The sequence below is a fragment of the Antedon mediterranea genome, chromosome 3 (assembly GCF_964355755.1).
Source record: "Antedon mediterranea chromosome 3, ecAntMedi1.1, whole genome shotgun sequence".
NCBI classification, from domain to species: Eukaryota; Metazoa; Echinodermata; class Crinoidea; order Comatulida; family Antedonidae; genus Antedon; species Antedon mediterranea.
Window position 1 is genome coordinate 5,963,174 of NC_092672.1, and position 20,158 is coordinate 5,983,331.

The 20,158-nt window shown below is 30.4% G+C and overlaps 1 protein-coding gene and 1 long non-coding RNA gene across 2 annotated transcripts in view; one reads left to right on the top strand and one right to left on the bottom strand.

Annotated features, from left to right (window-relative positions):
- Positions 1 to 20,158, top strand: part of LOC140043261 (G protein-coupled receptor kinase 3-like) — a 33,919-nt gene that overhangs the window by 5,278 nt on the left and 8,483 nt on the right. The window contains exons 2-6 of the mRNA XM_072087763.1: positions 8,663 to 8,736; positions 9,118 to 9,219; positions 14,990 to 15,064; positions 16,016 to 16,077; positions 17,897 to 17,948. Of these exons, the coding sequence (XP_071943864.1) occupies positions 8,731 to 8,736; positions 9,118 to 9,219; positions 14,990 to 15,064; positions 16,016 to 16,077; positions 17,897 to 17,948 (297 nt within the window). The 5' untranslated portion in view covers positions 8,663 to 8,730. The remainder of the gene's footprint in view (positions 1 to 8,662; positions 8,737 to 9,117; positions 9,220 to 14,989; positions 15,065 to 16,015; positions 16,078 to 17,896; positions 17,949 to 20,158) is intronic.
- Positions 1 to 20,158, bottom strand: part of LOC140044673 (uncharacterized) — a 62,993-nt gene that overhangs the window by 3,853 nt on the left and 38,982 nt on the right. The gene's annotated exons all lie outside the window — the stretch shown is intronic.

Below are 20,158 nucleotides of genomic sequence, written 5' to 3' on the forward strand. Positions count from 1 at the left end.
CAAGTTTTATCATTATATTAATAATTAATGCCAAATTTTTCTGAATTATTTTAAATGGTCAGGTGGCAAAGTGTTCGGTGTTGAATGACCATATGGAAACAAGCCATGACTTGCCAAAGGTCCAGGGGGCAAATGGATGAGTAGAGGATTGCTGTCTTGTTCCTCACCTGAAATAGAAAAACATTTCTTACAATTAGGGCATTCTACTTTTCTGCCTACTTCTGAAAAATAATATAACCGTAAGAATCCTCTTCTCTTCTGTCGTTAATCTTCATACCAATTTTTTATTTGATAGACAATTGTTGAACATTGAATACTGTAATAGAAGTAAACATAATTCAAGATGTATTTACACAAGAGGAAATTACTTGCTGTACTGCAAACAGAATACAAATGTTTTTAAATGTACAAATACAAAAAAAAATATTTAAAAATATACTATATTATATATACAAAAATGTAAATAGGAGATCAATATTGGGAACTAAATATCAATTTTAAATTAAATGTTGAATTACTTAAAAACAAGCTACTTACCCTCTGTGTGGAGGAGGGGGACATCATCATCGTCGCCGCCGTCGTCATCAACATCATCATCAACATCAAGTCATCAACATTGTCATCATCAACATTGTCATTATCAACATTGTCATCATCAACATCATCATCATTATCAACATTGTCATCATCAAAATCATCATCATTATCAACATTGTCATCAACATCATCCTCATCATCAACATCATCGTCGTCGTCGTCATCATCATCTACATCAACAACATCGTCATCATCATCATCTTTATCATTGTCATCAACATCATCTTCAACATTGTCATCATCAACATCATAATCATCATCATCATTGTCATGTCAGTGTAATCTTCATATTCATAATTATTTATCTCCTTCATTACAATTGTCACCAGTAGTCATATAATTACACAATTATAATGTACATGAATAGCTTCATTGTAATTTATTAATCATAAAACAATCCATAATACAATGAAGTTTAGTAATGAAAATGGTAAATCTAATTATCTGTATAAAGCATATTTTATTTATCATCATTATTTATTTATTAATATTTAAAATAATACTATATTACATTCTGTGTAAATTAATAATATTTAAATAAAAAAAAAAAATATTGATGTTTATTTTCATATTCTATTATAAATTCTAATATAACAAAAAACATAATTAAATATTATTAAATAAATGGTTTGATTATATTTATAATGTAAATATGATTATGAATATGCTACCACTAGAACAGTTTATTAAAGAAAAAATAATATATTTAAACAAAATAATATACTGTACAAGGTATACTATTTTATATGTTATATAAACTATATAAAGCGCCTTTCATCATGTTTATTCATGAAAATGATGCTATTAAAATTAGGAATTTGTATTTATTATTAAAACCGAAGTCAGTCCACACTACCAACTATTATATATTTGGTGAAAGGTGGATGAAAATTTAAACTTTCACATTACAATTAAACATATGGGTAGGGGTGCTTCCAAAAACCAATCAATCACTATAGGGTAAATGTTTGATCTATAATTTAAAACAAACTTTTAAATAGTAAAACATCAAAATATATACAGTGTATTAAAATCATCAAATCATCAATCAAAAGGTATTGATTACTTTTTTAAATGATAAACATTATAAAACATTGTATCAACAACAGAAATAATAGTCTACTGTAAGTAATATTATTATACAGTATTAATAAACTCCAATGTAACCATACACAGATTATCTGATTGTTTGAAACTACTAACATAATTTGACTATCTTGTTTTCCACTCGCTAGGCTGATCTCTGGATTGACGTCATTGCCCTCAACTTCTCTCATAATTTCTATGTATTTTGTAGGTGTACAAGTATGATTTTATCATTCTTAATATCCTCTAATACCGTACCGTAGTCTGTAATTATTTTAGAAATTGTTATTCTTTTGTAATTAGTTGTTTTGTTATTTCAGTATGTAAATGTAGTAAAAGAGAAAACTGATTGAAAAGCAAAGTTAAATTTAAAATCGGAATTTCTTTAAATTGTAAACTAATTTTCCTTTACAAAATTATACAATGTACATGAGTCTATAATGTCAATATACAAAAACACTTACAAATGAGTAAATGCTGTGAAATGCTAAATTCTGTATTTATAACTCAACTTAACTTTTTCAGTGGATTGTCATGAAAAAGCATACTTTGTAAATATTTTGTAATTTGTTTTTATGTATAATTTGTTTTTATGTATAATTTGTTTTTATGTATAATTTGTTTTTTTATATTGGTATTTACTGTATCCTTGTTGCTCATCTCATTGAGACTGTACTTCTGATTCAAAAGATATACATTAAAGTTCAGTTCAGTACTCAAATCCATTTCATTCCTCAATATAGTTAGTAAGGTCTGTAATTGTTTCTTCGTCTACTTTTGTTAGAACATCCACCCACCACTTACATGTAAATGTAGTTTCTTTTGTGCCAGTTTTTTTTATTTTCTTGCTTAGAGTTTCTAACAGTTTTTCTTCTTTCTTTACTGAATCTTCTTCATCTTTCTTCACTGCATTTTCTTCTTCTTTCTTCACTGCTTCTTCTTCATCTTTCTTCACTGCATCTTCTTCATCTTTCTTCACTGCATCTTCTTCTTCTTTCTTCACTGCTTCTTCTTCATCTTTCTTCACTGCATCTTCTTCTTCTTTCTTCACTGCATCTTCTTCTTCTTTCTTCACTGCTTTTTTTAGTTCTGACAGTTTTGTTTCTGTCTTGTCATTCTCTTTCAAAACCACCAAATTAAACAGGTGCAATAGATCACTAACGGTCACTTGCTCACATTTCTTTAAACTCATAATCTTTAAAACAACATCAATTGACCGGGTTTCCAAATGTTGAATAACATTCTTTTTAGACAAGTAGACAAAATAATCAATATTCTGTTTTCTCGTACGAATTCCTGTTAATACTGGAGCTTCTACTTCAAATCTTCCAATTTCTTCAAACTCATCAGTTCTCAACCATGCTCCCACTTTTTCAACAGGAATGTTGAAATTACCACCAATTATCACTATGCCATCAGTGTGTTCTGATATGTCATTTGCATACATTAGGAGTGTTCTGAAATACTGTCTTTTCGATTCATTGGCACCTTTGGTTCGTTCAAAAGTCTGTTTGCCATGCCAAGATATTGCAGTTATTAAACCACCACCATTAAATTCTAGAGATTGTGTGCAAATACACCCTCTTATCGTTTCATCTATTTCTAGTTCTACATGGTTTGGGTTAACTACCCTTGTTAACTTATTACCTTTTGCAACTAGGCCTATGCCTGGAAAAGGCATTTCTTGATTATATTCAAGGATATCATTTCTTTGAACCAGATTATTACATGTGTTTGTATCTGGTAATTGCTGTAAACACAATATGTCTACACCTTCATCATTTATTTCTTGTAAGACTCGTTGGCCTAGTCTTTTTTTTTTACTCATATCAAAGGTAACCATAGTCAAAGGCTTATTGTGAACAATAAATCTAGCAGTTACAGGATTGTGAATCAAAGAGACCATTATTATTATTCTATTTTATCAAATAAATAATAGTACACTAAGTAATATTTATTAGTATTTGACAGATCCGTAATGTAGTACTGTGATGTATGAAAACAATTATTTCGATGATTTTGATTCCCACTGATTTTGCAGGTGTCTTCAATTGAATTCAGCTGAAAACGTACTGTATAGTATCCAAATTCTGCCTTCTTATACAAAATGAGTATGCCTAAAATATATATAATAGTAGATTGTATAGAGATAAAACACGGTATTTTGCAGAAATCTATCACAAATACTAAATGTACGTTGAACAATTGTTTTCTGGCATGCTCACTTATTTTTTTTTATGAATTCCCATTCCTCAATCTGTAATTTTATTTGTTATTTTCAGTACAAAGATATGAAAAAAGATCTTTATCATGTTAATGGAGTGGAAATGTCAACTTGTTACTCCCTTTCTAAATTATAATGCTTCAATCTTTTTCAGAATTAGAATTTAGGCCAATCAAATTTGATTTCATGAAATCTATGAGTGAACCATAAACTCACAACCAACAGATGTTTCTTAATGAAACATGACACAAGTATACTTCATATTTATTGTGATATATATATATATATATATATATATATATCATAAAAAATATGTGTTCAACAATAATTTGCACATATAAAATTTGAAGTATGCTTCATAGCGAGGGTAATCCACCTGTAGCATCTCCATGCATGTCATTCAATGTACATGTTGAATTTGCACAGATAATCTAACTCGTCCTGGTTTGAAGTTAAAATTTCATTTACAATAGTATGATTTTTTTAACATAACTTAAGAACTTTGGTAGAAAATGATTGACTTCAGATAGAAATAGATGGTTGATAGTAAAAGATCTAAGTTTGTTGCAAGTAGTAAAGATAGAAAAAAAAAACAAAAAACAAACAATGAACATATATTCGTAAATACACAATCTATGAAACAATATATAGGCATGTTCGGTAAATTATTTAAAACGAGGACGCGCCCGTACATGTGGATATTTGGATGAGTTATTCATGTATGATATGTTTGCATTGCCCTATTGATTATTATTGTTTTATTAAACGGTATTATTATGGATAAACATAAACTAAAGCTTATACCCTCTAGTTTAAAATAAAATTACTGAAATGGTGTAATACAACAAAAATGTTATTCTTTACTACCATTATTCAAACAATGCTTATAATGAAATTCCCTGTCGAATAAATGCCCCAACCCTCCCTCTTCTGATTAAACACCTAGGGCGTTTATTTTTTTCTTCTAATAAAGTCCTGTCCCATTCATAATACAGTACACAAAATACTGTATAATAACACATTTCTATTTGTACTAGAAATCATTGACTGCCATGATCTACAATTTACTTAGCATTTTGATACAATTTGTACTGTATTTTATCGATTCTTGATGCTAATTTTGTAGTTTTTTATATCGAGGGCATGTTATATGCAAAAATTACTATTTTACAAATAAAAAAATATATTTCTTCTCGAATAAACTTCCTCACCATTAAAAAACTTGAACAATAAATACGGTAATACAATTTAAAGAACCACTTACCTAGTAAGTTTTGTATCTGAATAATGATTGATTTCTCCAAATGCAGTTGTTTTATAATTCTTTCTATACCAAAATCATCAATATGACATGAAGTCTGGTTAGATTGCAAGAAATCAAATGTTCCCAAAACTACAGTGGTCCGTGTAATTATCTTCTATGAAGCTCCTCCCCTTAAGTTCAGTCATATGCAGTACTTTCCAATTATTACCCAGAACAAATTGCTATTGCAGTACACACCAATCGCTGGGCAGTGCACACTGCATTCTATCTAGTACACACCAATCATAATCATGTCAATTGTTAAGCGCTACATCAATCAATATATTACTTTGTTGTTAAGGTCTCAAAAGTTTCCACTATTCAAAATGCATTCTGAGAACCATCAAATATAATAAATGAAATATTGTTTCTCACTCTCCCATATACCAACCTCTTTCCCACCTCACCCTTTTCCAAACACTATCTCCTGTATTTCCTCTGAGTTGGCTAATTTAATTTATTGTTTTAATTTTTTTTTATTCTTATTTTGTTAATCTTTATAAATTCTATCTGATTTAATTAATTTTTTCAAAAACAAAGATGGATACAAAATGAAAGGGACATAAAAATAAACTCAACAGAAACAACAAAATATTCAGAATAAGTAAAAAATCTCACCACAAACCAAATAAATCAAATTGCTGGAATGATGATATTAGTAATTTGATATTTTGAATTACCATGCAGTTTAAAATAAATTATAACTAGATTTGAACTCGTCACTTTGAAGAGTTTGGTTTATCCGCACAAATGCAACATGCACCACATACATTATATGAACGCCTACAATTATTATGCCATCCTATGACATGAATTAAATATGTTTACAGTGTTGAATTGTACCTATTTTGTGTCATCTATATATAAATTTACGTAAGGGCAAAATTCGGTAAATCGCGCCTTACTTCTAGAATTTTTACTCGATGGTATATAAAGTTGGTTCGTAGTTTTGGTACTGATTTTAAACACCTGATGTAACTCTGTTTACTAATTAAATTTAGTTACATAATTAGTTATTGATGCACTTACCTTACAACAGGATCTTTGTAAAATTTCCAAATGGTGTGAGGATAATAAAATGAAATTAAATGCAAAGAAGTGTAAAGTCATGCACATAACTAGGAAACGTAATTATATCCCTCATTTTATTTATACAATCGAATCCAATCCCCTTGAAGCTGTTAATTCACATAAATATCTTGGTATTAACTTCTCACATGATTTAACATGGTCTGCTCACGTTAATGATGTATCGATGAAATCTATGAGAATGCTTGGGTTTATCAAACGGTTTGTAGGTTTCAATGACACCGAAATTTTACTACGACTTTTTAATGCACTATGTCGACCTGTTATTGAATATGGTGCTCCTGTGTGGGATCCACATCAAAAACAACATAATATAGCTATTAACAAGTCATTAAGACGGGTTACTAAATTGTGTGTTGAAGGCGATTTCACTGACAGGCTTAAGATACTACATTTACCAGATATGGTTCAAAGAATGAAATTTCATAGTATAATTTTTGTAGTTAAGTGTTTGCATAATTTAATTGATTTTGATATATTTGAATACCTTACAATTAATTCTCGGTATCCAGAGTCCCTCACCTTTAAACACATGTATGCTAGAACTAATGCATTTAAATACTCCCTGTTTGTTAATTTCCCTCGAATATGGGAATGTATCCCGCATGAAGTTCGTAACAAAGTCCTGTTTAACTTTGGGGGGTTTAGAAGGGATTTGAAAAAATGTATTACTGATATCGAATTCATCTAGACTATCACTGTGTATTTATGTCTATTGCGTTTTTCGTACTATTAGTTGGGAAAGCCACTCGACAGTGCAGTTCTTTTGAACTGATCCACTTTTGGTTACCCGCAGGTGCTGATAGTACTTTTGTTCTGTTTTGTTGAATGATGCCGTACCTTGTTTATGATTTTTGTATGTTACCTGGAAATTGAATAATATAGAATAAAAAAAATAAAAATTGACGATTAAAACGAATTTAGGTTCAACGATTAGCCCCAAATAGGGGTGTTTTCAGATCGTGGTATACACTGTCTAAGTGATGTCCATCTTGAAAAATACCCGCCACAAAAATGCGAGGAGGCTTCGCATTTCCCTATCTCCTACGATAATTATTTTTAATAGCTGAAAACCGGTTGAACAGCTAGAGTACAGCATCATAATGTTGAAGACAGGCCGATTTTCTTAAAAAAATACTATTTTGATAGAATTCATATACGATTATACAAATGTATTGATTTGCGATGAATGGAACATCTCAATCTCTCAGTCTACCAAAGTTTAGTTTAACACAAGTAGGTAAATTTATGAGTCCTTGGTTTAACACATACCGTAGGTAAATATATGGGCCCTTTGAGAATAAACTTGCAATACTTTGACAATACTGTACTGTAAATACCTAGTAACTATTTTCGGTCCTCATTTGAATCGAGCATTTCTTACTGTGAATGTTCGTACTGTTAGATGTAATATAGAAATATATAGAAATAAACTTTATTACTGAGATTGTGGATAGGCTCTACTGTTAGATATATAAACACATTATTATATACAAATAAACTTTATACTGACAGTTCCTTCTCAACGTTTGTATTAATTAATAATTACAAATAATATAAACGTCGTAGTGGTGTATCGTGACATGTACTTTAATATTTCAATCGATTATGACAGTGACAGTTTTAACAAAGTATTAAATCGCAAATGTTTTACTGTATTTAGAGGTACATTATTTATAGGCCTATAAGTGATAAGTTTCTCCTTCGGAAGTAATTCCCAGGGTGCTAATTTTAGCTGACTACATAAATCATCATGTCTATTTATTCGTTTCTGTAAACGACAATGTATTATAGTCCTGCGGTACGTACATTTGAAATCGCCAGTTTTGTTACGCTGAAATGACTGTGTATTCGAGAACCATCATTGGGCACAACCTAGATGGTACGCGAGCAAAGCGAGCATACCATCTAGTAAAGCATAATTTTATTTATGATGTATATGTTATATACCGTGTAGCAAAGTTGAAATTACTACAGAGTTGAAATTACTACAGAGAGCGATAACCTAAAAAAAAAAAATCCTGACAATAACAAGGGGTTATCCGCCAAGTGCGTTGTAAATTGAGTCGATATGATGCATTGCATCTCTGAAATAGTAAAAGGTAATCATTGTTTTGGCGTTAAACGTCCAAATTTAGAAATTAGCTTGAATCAGAATTAACAGATTTGATTCTACAAAAATACTAATAAGTTTTAGTTTAGAACAGCTATTGACAGAATTTATTCTGCTGAAAGATTCTACAGGTGACACATTCCTATCATTTTGTAACCCATGTTATTCTACTTGTATTGTGTATACACAGCCTGAAGCCCATTAATTATTACCATTTCTTTCATTCATTTGTTTTTTTATGAAAATATAGATATCAAATGGTGAGAACATACTCACAGGTCTCACTGAGTTTTGTTATGTTAACCAGCAGTAACATGCATGGTGGTAATGTACTTTTAATGTATTTTTTTATCCCCTCAATACATTACGTTTATTACACTTTTTTCCGTCATTGTGTTCATCACTGACAGTATAAAAAAAATTAATTAGGTAATTTTTAGTTAATTAATATATATGATTATTTTAGTAGTATTTTTATATTATTATTTTTTAGTTATATTTTTAATTAATTTAATTATAAAATCAACTTTAACCTGAAATGTATTTCTTAAAGTAAAACAAGGAAATATAATTCAATAAAACATATTGAGTAAGATATGAGTAAAATAAAAAATTAAATGATATTGGATTGTGTATTTTACTTGTTTTTATTTTAAGGAAGAAGATTATTGGTTATTTTAAATATTTAAAATATATATTTTTCAGATTAAAAAATATGAACAACTTGACTCCGACGAAGAAAGGTTAAAAAGTGCAAAACAGATTTTTGATAATTACATCATGAAGGAACTACTGTCAAGTACACATGTAAGTTCAAATGTCAAATGTCAACCATAAGGTCAATGTATGTCACTCCAACTTGCGTAGGTACAATGCCAAAATGTAGGCATATTCCAGGCATATATTTTATGTGGGCATAAACATTTGATTCAATATGAATAAATTGACTAAAGTTAAACAGTAGGCGTGTTATAAAACAATGTATGTCACTCCAACTTGCGTAGGTACCATGCCAAAATGTAGGCATATACCAGGCATATATTTTAAGTGGGCATAGACATTTGATTCAATATGAATAAATTGACTAAAGTTAAACAGTAGGCGTGTTATAAAACAATGTATGTCACTCCAACTTGCGTAGGTACCATGCCAAAATGTAGGCATATACCAGGCATATATTTTATGTGGGCATAAACATTTGATTCAATAGGAAGGAATAAATTGACTAAAAGTTAAACAGTAGGCGTGTTATAAAACAATGTATGTCACTCCAACATATATTTTAAGTGGGCATAGACATTTGATTCAATATGAATAAATTTACTAAAAGTTAAACAGTAGGCATGCTATTAAACAATTAAAAGATGTTTTGTATTTGTGGAATGGCTAGAATATTTTCGTTAGTTGAATAGACCAGTCCGTTTTTTCAACTTATAACATTTTTTCTCCACTCTGCTTGTAAACATTCATTATTTGTAAAATTTTGCCAATTCAATTATGCATAATCATCTCTGAATTGATTACACCGAATATGAGATTATTTGTTGCCATGGTTTCATGATGACAGTTCATGACTATGGGGTTTGTCAATAATTAGTTGTATGCTGAAAACCATCAAAGAAATTATATTTGATGTACTTAATTGGAAACAGCAAAACTCTACAGATAAATTGGACTGAAGTTCTAATAAGAAGAGTATATATGATAGTGTTTTCACAAAATTAAACATAATCACAATGATTGAGTAATTTCCAATTTATTTTTTTCATGTTCAAGTGCTTATTAACTACACTACTTGCGTGACTACAACGCTTATATGTCTAGAGCGCTTAATATTTGGGTGGTAGTATTTAATTTGAATATTTTAATAAATTAGGCTTTTTTAATTCAATTTATTATACCATTAAGATACAATACAATACAAATCTTTCTTTATTCTGGAATAGCTGTTTCAATACACAAGTACTGGTCTCCCAAGAGGTCCAGATTTGAAAAAAAAATACAAGAAAAATAAAAGCTTAAAAACTATGTACAATAGAAATTATACAAGATGTTTAATTTCAACTTGACTAAGTGTCTCATAATTTTTACGGATATGTACAGGAAGATTATTCCATAAGGTTGATGCTCTATAATTAAACATTCTCTCATCGAATAGAACCCCTCTTTCAGACTACTCTATTTATTGGACACCCCTTAAGGTGATGTTTTGTTGGATCCTAGATGTGTTCCCTGGAGGTTCTGCAATATGGGTTGTTCCAATATGTAACGACTCATTCAAACATACATGGCTATAAGTATTCAGCACCTGTTTTGTACTTGTTTTGTTACATTTATTTGCATAGTGTCGTGTGGTGTGTGTTTAATTAATGTGGCGCTTTATTAGACTTTTTTACACAAAAACCAGCATGCGATTTAGAAAAAATCCGCTTCTCGTGTCTGGTAAAGCCAGGTTTGTGGATATTTCAATAAATGGCCCTTTTTTCCAGTCAATTTTTGCACAGTAAAGCCTATTTTCCACTAGGCGAATTTTTTCGCGCGAATCGAATGTTTCAAAAAGAAAAAAATCGCCTATAGCCGATTTTCCATTAGGCGAATTTGTTTGCGCGAATCCAACGTTTCAAAGAGAAAAAAATCGCCTACTCTCTTTCCACTACATAAGTGAATAGCTGCGACGTTCATGTTCCTCGCGTGGTTGCTGAGCATTTCGATTCGCACGAGTGCTCATTTCCTGAGCTCTGATTGGTTGCGCAATATTTCGCTTCGCAAAAAGTAGAAACAATTCGAACTAGTAAATTTCGCTGAAGCGAAAAATCAAAGGAACAAGAATTATTAGTCATTATTATTTTATATCATATCCTAGATTTAAAAACAATTTTTCTGACAAAGAAATGAGAGTTTCTTTTCATTTTGCATATAGTTAATGCCAGTAAATTTAATGCAAAAACCCATTGACTGCCTCTGTAATACTCATTGTTTAAGAAGATGATGTTGGGATATAAGATATTTTTATTACTAATACATTGATAGGATTATTGAGTGAGGCATATCAAACATATATATACTTTAATAAGTAGTGATAATATTCAGTCATGGAAGATATTCTCTCCAGCTAAATTATAATAACCATATATTGAATTTCGAAGTCGCTTGCAAAAGACAGTAATCAACATCGGTTATAGGTTTTTTAAAAACTTGTTTATATAATTTTGATATTTTTATTTGATACAAAATTATAATATCAATTTTAGATTTGTTATTTGATAGTAATATATAAAGGCCACAGTGTACAGTAGATACAGTAGTATAATCATTTTAGTAGTAGTAGTATTATTTAAATAATTCTTCCATGTTATAATTTAAATTGCATTGTGAAAAGCTCTGTCTACACTATCAAACTTTGTTACAAAAAAATGTGATGTGTCCATATATGGACATGAAGATGTCATATCACTACAATATTTAGGCATCACTACCATATTTGGGCACATCACACTTTTTTTTTGTCAAACTAGTTTGATAGTGGAGACAGAGTTTAAGAAGATAGATGGGTGGATGGCAATATTTAAATATATGAAGATTTTGCAGTGCGTTTGAAAAACAGTTGGTTTAATAGTCTGGGTAACCTGTACACCATAGTTCCCTAATACTTTTTGTAATTCGTTAATTAGGTGTTATATAAACATCCAGGACACTGGAGAAACTACTGTGTCCAGTTTTTGGAGATATGTGTCCAAAGCACAGCGTACAGTTAAGGCGATTAATAGAAGCGTAATCATAGCCCGTCAACAATTGTATTGCACAATGTCGACTGGCTGTTCTTTCGCTCCTTTAAATCCCCATGATATGTTTATTTTCATTAAGCCATAGTATGATCATAATAGTAACAGTAAAAAGTCCCAAGAAATATCACCACCAATTGTAGATTCCTCATCTGAAAATATTCCATGTTTAATTGGAGATCAGCATGGTTGATCGTCAAACATTTAACACAAAGATTCACCAGATAATGTTCCCATCGGTCAAGCCGAGAACCAGCTGAGGGATGCATTTGATTGACCAACTAGGCAATTCAATTATCATAATTTCTCTTTAAGTAGACTTAAGGAGGTCAAAGTGAGAGCATTTTGATGTTGCCTATTATGGCATTCCGTGTTTCTAAAAATTGTAAATTAAAGTGGTGTATTTTTTGAGGACCTATATGCTGGATACCTATCTTCCCACCTCTTTCACCTATGAATTTGGATACTAGTATATTCTTAATTCATGATATTAAGTTTGTTTTAATGTCCGTTTATATTAGGCTAGGATGAACAATAACAATTTGTTTGGAGAAGGTTTAGATTTGAACTACTGCTCCTAACAAGTCTTGATGTGCAGAATGATTCAAAATGCGCCATGCTGTCAACACCCCTAACTTTTCCTGCCACCTATTTCCATCAACATCTTCACTAATTTTTCTACTCATCATTAGTTAGGGATATCCTCGGAAAAGAGTTTCTTATTTAAAAAATATCATATATCACTGCATATTGGGTTGGACAGTTTTAGAAAATCCCTGTAGAAATTCTATCAATTATGTATTCTTAATTGGTAATACACTGATTGGCTGATCTTTACATTGTTGTATAGTTTGATAATGTTCAAGTTGATCATATTTAATCTGATAGCTGGTGGGTGGTTTATAAATACAATTAGCCTTGTTCACATCAAGTTCTAAGCCAATTAATTTAAATCCTGGTAATCCACTTCTTATTCTAACATGGTTGTGAACCATCAGTAAGAGTGAACTTACAGCGGTAATTTTACTCTTTTCTGCCTGAAAATCTGAAATACTGTAAGTGGGAACAATTTTCACTCTTTTCTGATTTTAACATACGTGAACAATCAATAAGAGTGATCTAATCTTTATTCAGTCCTGTTTCTATTCTATATTCCCCTTGATGGTTGTTTATGGAAAAATTGTTTTGTGCATATGAGTTCTGGATTGGTCAGAAATATATACTATGTTTTTCCACATGTGAATACAAATAATAGAAATGGTTAAGTTAATTTCGGACTCTACTATAAACTATATATAATACAAATGCTACAAAAAGCCATATCATGGTGACATAATATCCATAGCAAAAGAGAGAAAAAAAAATATTAATCTAAGAGCTCAAAAACAAAAATATAAATAAATTTATTATAATCTGAAAGTGAATACTTTATGTACGTATTAAAGCCTAATTGATATAAATGTAAACATAGATTTGGTCCAATTCGGAGGTAGGTGTACGCTACAAAAAACCAGAGCGTACATTGTAGGATTTTTAGGTATTTCACAATTTTTTGATCAGTGTCACCATGACATCACAATTTATAAATGATGGTAATCACAAAGTAATTTCAATTAGTTGTCCTTTAAAGCTGTTCTAAACAGTAATACAAAATGCATGCCAAAGAAATAAAATGCACCCACAAAATATAATAATACTGTGCAATAATTTATTATTATCAAATTAATATTCATCACAGGGCATTCAACTGTACCATAAACCTACATAACATATCATTTTATTGTGGTTTGAAATATTAAATTCATTTTATTAAACAAATATTGTTGGTTTTGATAGCATATTTGTAGATTTAATCTGGTATTAAATGGATAATAGGTTGACAATAGTTGAATATGACGTGCTCTATATGACGTCATATGAACCTTTAATAGTTTTGTTATCAACTTGCTTGACCCAATTATATACACATTTTAGAGCTTTAAATGCTTTTTTTGTGATTCTCAATTGATTTTTCATTGAAATAAAGTGTAAAATTTAATTAAGACACTATACACCCACTCTTATGAAGCTTGACCCAATTCTAAAGTCAAGTCAGTGTGGGTGAGGTTTAATTATATAATCAAATTCACAGGGCACTGTAAATATTGAATTATGACAATTAATTTTGTGTTATAATAATTAAATACATAGCTAAAATAGTTTAGTTAGTAAATCTCACAGATTTCCTCATCTTATCTCTACAAATTAATTAATTAAATTTCAGTATATTTCCAGCCGGTTTAGAATTAATTTCTATGCCTATTGTGTTTATATATAAAAGTATCTCTCCGGAGATCTCGCTTTGTGAATAAAAATACTGATAGATGAGGGCGTATCAATTTGATCTCTGGTGTGCATGCGTACAATTAAGGGACTAGGCCTAGTGCTGTTCCGCCGTACATTGTAATTATTATAAAAATATTAATATGAATATTACTATTGACAACAATGTTCCTATTAAATATTTGTTACTAGAACCCCTGTTAAGGAGACACTTTTGGGACCTATCAAAGTGTCATCTACAGTATGAGTCCTTTAAATGTGGTTGTCACCAAAGGGTGTCCCAAAGTACAACCCTTAATAAACTGATCCCACATCATTTCCCTAAATGCAGTAATTGGCAATAGGGTTATATAACATATACCGTATTTCCCTTGGTTTTTACAGGAACATGCCTTATAGCGATATTTCCTGAGAAGAGGATGGGGCATAATTACATTTCCATGTTAAATATAATCACATTTGTCTTTTTTTAGCCCTTTTCAGAGGAAGCAGTGGAATCTGTCAGGCATAAATTGACAAAACGTGAAGTACCGTCAAATCTGTTTGAGGTGAGATGTACTTACAATATTTACATTATATGCACTTTAGTATTGCTACATGAATTTTAGACATTTAAAGTTTATAAACATGTTCAAGTACAGTAATGGCTGTTATCATACAGACTTCTTCTAATTAATGATCATATTTTATATTCATCTGGTAGTTATAATCTATATATATGTATTAAAGCCTAATTGATATAAAGTAAACATAGGTTTGGTCCAGGTAGGTAGGTCCTGGAGTTAGAAATGCACTCTACATTTTTATGACTGGAAGCAATGCCCAAAGTTGACCTACAATCATGACCAATATCATACGGTCTTCTTCTATTTAAGGATCATATTTTATAATCATCTGTAGTGTTAGTTATAATCTGAAAGTGAATACGTTATGTACGTATTAAAACCTAATTGAAGTAAACATAGGTTTGGTCCAGGTAGGTAGGTCCCAGAGATAGAAATTCACTCTACATTTTTATGACTGGTAGCAATGTCCACAGTTGTGGAGCTGTACCTCTTGGTGACTGGTAGCAATGCCCACAGTTGTGGAGCTGTATCTCTTGGTGACTGGTAGCAATGTCCACAGTTGTGGAGCTGTACCTCTTGGTGACTGGTAGCAATGCCCACAGTTGTGGAGCTGTACCTCTTGGTGACTGGTAGCAATGTCCACAGTTGTGGAGCTGTACCTCTTGGTGACTGGTAGCAATGTCCACAGTTGTGGAGCTGTACCTCTTGGTGACTGGTAGCAATGTCCACAGTTGTGGAGCTGTACCTCTTGGTGGCAAACGTTATTGCTTTTCTTACCAACGTAAATATTCTAGGTTTTATTCCTGCCAATGGTCAGTGATGATTAGCCTAATACCTAAAACAGTTATAACAGCTACCTACATACTCAATTATTTCAGTTTAAATATGGTCCAAATAAATTTGATAAATAACAGTGTGTTTATTTTATTTTAGCCATATATTGTCGAAATTCTCAATTCACTACGTGGAGATATTTTCAAGAGATTCCTGGAGAGGTAAGAAGTACATACAGTTTGTTAATATTGGCAATATTCCATGGCCATGCTAGCCAACTAGTTTGGGACAGTATGTACAATTGTATTAAAGATGTATTGTCCCCCTGTAAAAATAATTCTTAAAAAAATTGTTGTTGAATATGCCATTTTAATGCAACATAATAGTTATCCATTTTGACCAAAAATTGGTTCGAGAAAAAAAATGTATTTACCTGAAAAAACTGTAATTTATAGCAAAAAATTGCCAAATTGGCTGCCAGCTAGTGGGTTTTTGGTTGAATTTAACCATTTATTTTGTCCATTTATAGGTGAAAACATAATTTGTTTTCATTTTTTTTTCAATGGAAGTGATTAACTTTATTAAAACTACAAAATAACATATTAAAAGTCTGATTTAATTAATCTTCATTTTTCATGTTTTTGGGACAATATATCTTTAAAGAAACAAAATTATAATTTTGAACATACAATTTTCAAAAAATACAAAATACGTTTTCTGCCAAGACGTCACTGGAGTAACATTAACTATAGAATTATTGTTCTAAAAACAAGTTAATATATTTAATCAATTCTTAATTAACTTGGATGGATAAATAAGGCATCTCTTTGGTTTAAAATTAAACTGTATATTGTTATGATTTTTTTTTCTCTGTCTTGTAACCGTATTTAACGCATGGCTTTTGCATTGGCATTACTTCTATAATTGTTTTATAGTCTCAACCTTTTAAAAAAAGGCCGTCTATTTTTGTTTGTTCCCATTGTTTAGTTTTATTATATATAGTAACAATTTATGTTGATGAATGTATAAGTAGGCCACTTGAATACCAGTAAATTTAAGTGATTGACATTTTATGTTAAAATATAAAATTTTTCTTTTAAAAGTAGTTTTTAATATTTTGGTTTTGAGTATAGATCCATACATGTCAACATGTTAGAATATAAAATTTATTAAAAAAAAAAAATGTTATTATAAAGGAACAAAATGATTTGTATTATAAAGGAACAAAATGGTATGCAAAAGCCTATGTTTTCTTGTTTTAAACACATCCTTTTGTTAGTTTTGTTATTTTTATTGGATATAGTAAAACTGAACAATTTGTGTAATTTTTTCAATGTACAGTAAGTAGGTCACTGGAGTATATACTAAACCTAATTTGAATACTAGTATTAAAATTTGATCGACATATTTCATTTAGGCTTTAGTGAACCCACACACTTCAGGGTAAAACTAGGTATATGGCAGTTAGCAACATGTTAAAATTTAAGAATTCTCCAAGAAAATACTCTATACCATATGTGTATACACACATATCTATTATACTATGTCAATATTAACTTTAATTATATGCTAATATTCATGACACATATTATGTTAATTGGATTATATACTGATTGAATGTCAATAACTTCTTGTTCAATATTTACCTAGCAATCGCGTATGTTTTTAAATGTGTTTTGTTTCAAAATCTTAAGAATAATAGTTTTGGCTACAAATTGTGCTTGGTTTCATAGACACTCTCATTTGATGGATGGAACTGTATTTTAGTTGTCTTTAGATGGTTTCTCTAGTGTTTGGCCATTTGCACCATTCATACGCTTATGGGTGCCTAATGCTAAAGTGGTACATTGCAATTTATTGCGTACCTCTCCAGTATAAATACTATATTTAACATTAAAGGTTGTAATACGAATTTGTAATGCGTAAATTCCAGCAGTAAGTGATCAAAGAGAGAGCTCAAAAAAGAAAAAGATGAGTTTTCAAGGCAGATTTAAAGGCGATATTTACTTTCCATTAACATAACAATTTTTTTTTTGACAGTGAGAAGTTCACAAGATTTTGCCAATGGAAGAATGTAGAACTAAATATTAATGTAAGTAACATACTTTGCTATCTACATTATCAATACTCTGTTGTTTGTTCTATATCACATTGTCTATTTTGTGATTGTTTTATGAATACGCCACAACAGAATAACTTCTTTATGGAAATACTTTTTCTAAATGTTTGTTTACTAAGAAGAGAAGTATGAACAAATTCCATATACGTTGAAAGTAATATCATGGGGTAGTTTCTTGAATGATCGTAATCAAAACGGTACTGGGTTTGGTCTACTAGCGTTCCTGCTCTCAACTAGTCATCCATTCATAAAAGCGTTGATGAAGAAAGCTTACTTGGTGGTGACTATAGAATGAATAGTCCAGAGATAACGACTTTGTTGTTATAGGCAATGTTTAGGATTTGGATGGTGCTTTTAGAGGCTTTTGTGTGTTTAGAGTCTTTGCCTTTGAGTACATGGGTTTTTAGCCATTTGCCTCGTCTTTTCTTTGTTTTCTTGAACTTTTTTGTGCAATGGAGATTTCAAGTACATAGATGTTCTCGGACGTTGCGCATAGTGCTTTTTGAGCGTTTGGGTGCAAACTGTTTCACATTTAAATTGCTTCTGTGTTTAGCAACTCCGCGCCATGCTAGATTCATACTAAACCTGAATCCGGTTTGAGAAAAAAATGTATATAGTTACATTACAGAATCAAAGCATGCACACAAAAAAAAAAATGTGTAAAAACCTTTAGATTATACATAAAAGCCCTAAATGAGACTTATATGGGATTCTTTTCTTCCTGTAATTGTCAAGTTACCTCACTATTTAAAAAAAATGTCCTAGTAATGCTTGGAAAATGAGTTTATAATTGCGTAATATAACATGAAAACCATATTTAAATGTATGTATGTAAGTTTATGATATAAATACACCCACCCACTCAGTTCAGTCAGTGTACTATTTACATTTGAACACAACATTATGTAATAGTTCATTGTTTAGAAAACATGCTTTGTCCTTTTATATTGAAGTGCTTCCTAGTTTTCATGATTTCCTTTATAACAGTATCGCCATGACGCGCACCTCACTATTAGCACATGATTTATATATATCTTGGTATTTTTATTTCAACGATAAAATACATTAGCAGCCAAAAGCTGAATTGCTGCATTTTTTTACAATAAAATTACAATATTCAAATATAAAAATGACATCAAAAAGTTCAAATTTAAATTTAAAAAACCTTCGATTTTACAATAAAATAACAATATTTAAATATAAAAATTACATCAAAAAGTTCAAATTTAAATATAAAACTAGAATTTAATTCGTCACTTTGACGAATTATAGGTGATCATTTTTATCATTTTAATGAAATTAACAATTTTTAAACATGCATACGTTAAAATACGATCGTAAAAAGTTGATGTACGCCATCCTACGACATGATGCATATATGCTTATAGGGCCGAGTTGTACCTATTATATGTCATATACAATATGTACAGTATACTGTATATCCATATACAGTGTAGCATAGGTGAGATTACGGGACCCACATCATGTTCTAACTTTTTGGAATGATGACGTTGTCAAAATAAATTTGAAGATCACAATTTCGAAAGATAATGAATTGAGCAAAACATTATAAGATTTGGAAGAAAATGTGGCACGTAGAAGCGCACTGCGCACTCTTTGAGATTTGTATAAATTTGACGAAAGAGAGAAAAAAACTACTTTTTAACTTCAACTGGCCATTTCATAACGTCAAAACATCCGATATGCTTAATTTTTATATGAATTCATATCTACATTTCATCAGCTTTCATAATAAATTATAATCATCAAGGTCCCATTTAATTCGGAAGAGCTGTAAGATATTCAAATGTATGGTGTAGGTGAAATTACACGACCTATGTTATTCAAGTTTTTACGCGTGATGATGTCATCAAAATGAAAATGTTGACAACTCCGTTGAATGTGATAATCTATGACAAAAGAGAAAAAAAAATAAATTTTTAAATTCGAGTGGCCATTTGATGACGTAAAACATTTTGTACGTAAAATGTGTACATGAATTCATATCTACAACTCAACGGCTTCCAGAAAAAGTTTAAAAAATTGGGGGTCATCGTGCATTCTGAAGAATTATTTTCATTTTAAAAATGCCCTATTTTTCATCATTTTCAGCACTTTTATGCAATTAATGTGCGCATTTTGTCATTTTTAACATGCTCGTATAGCGTTATTTTAAGTCGGAA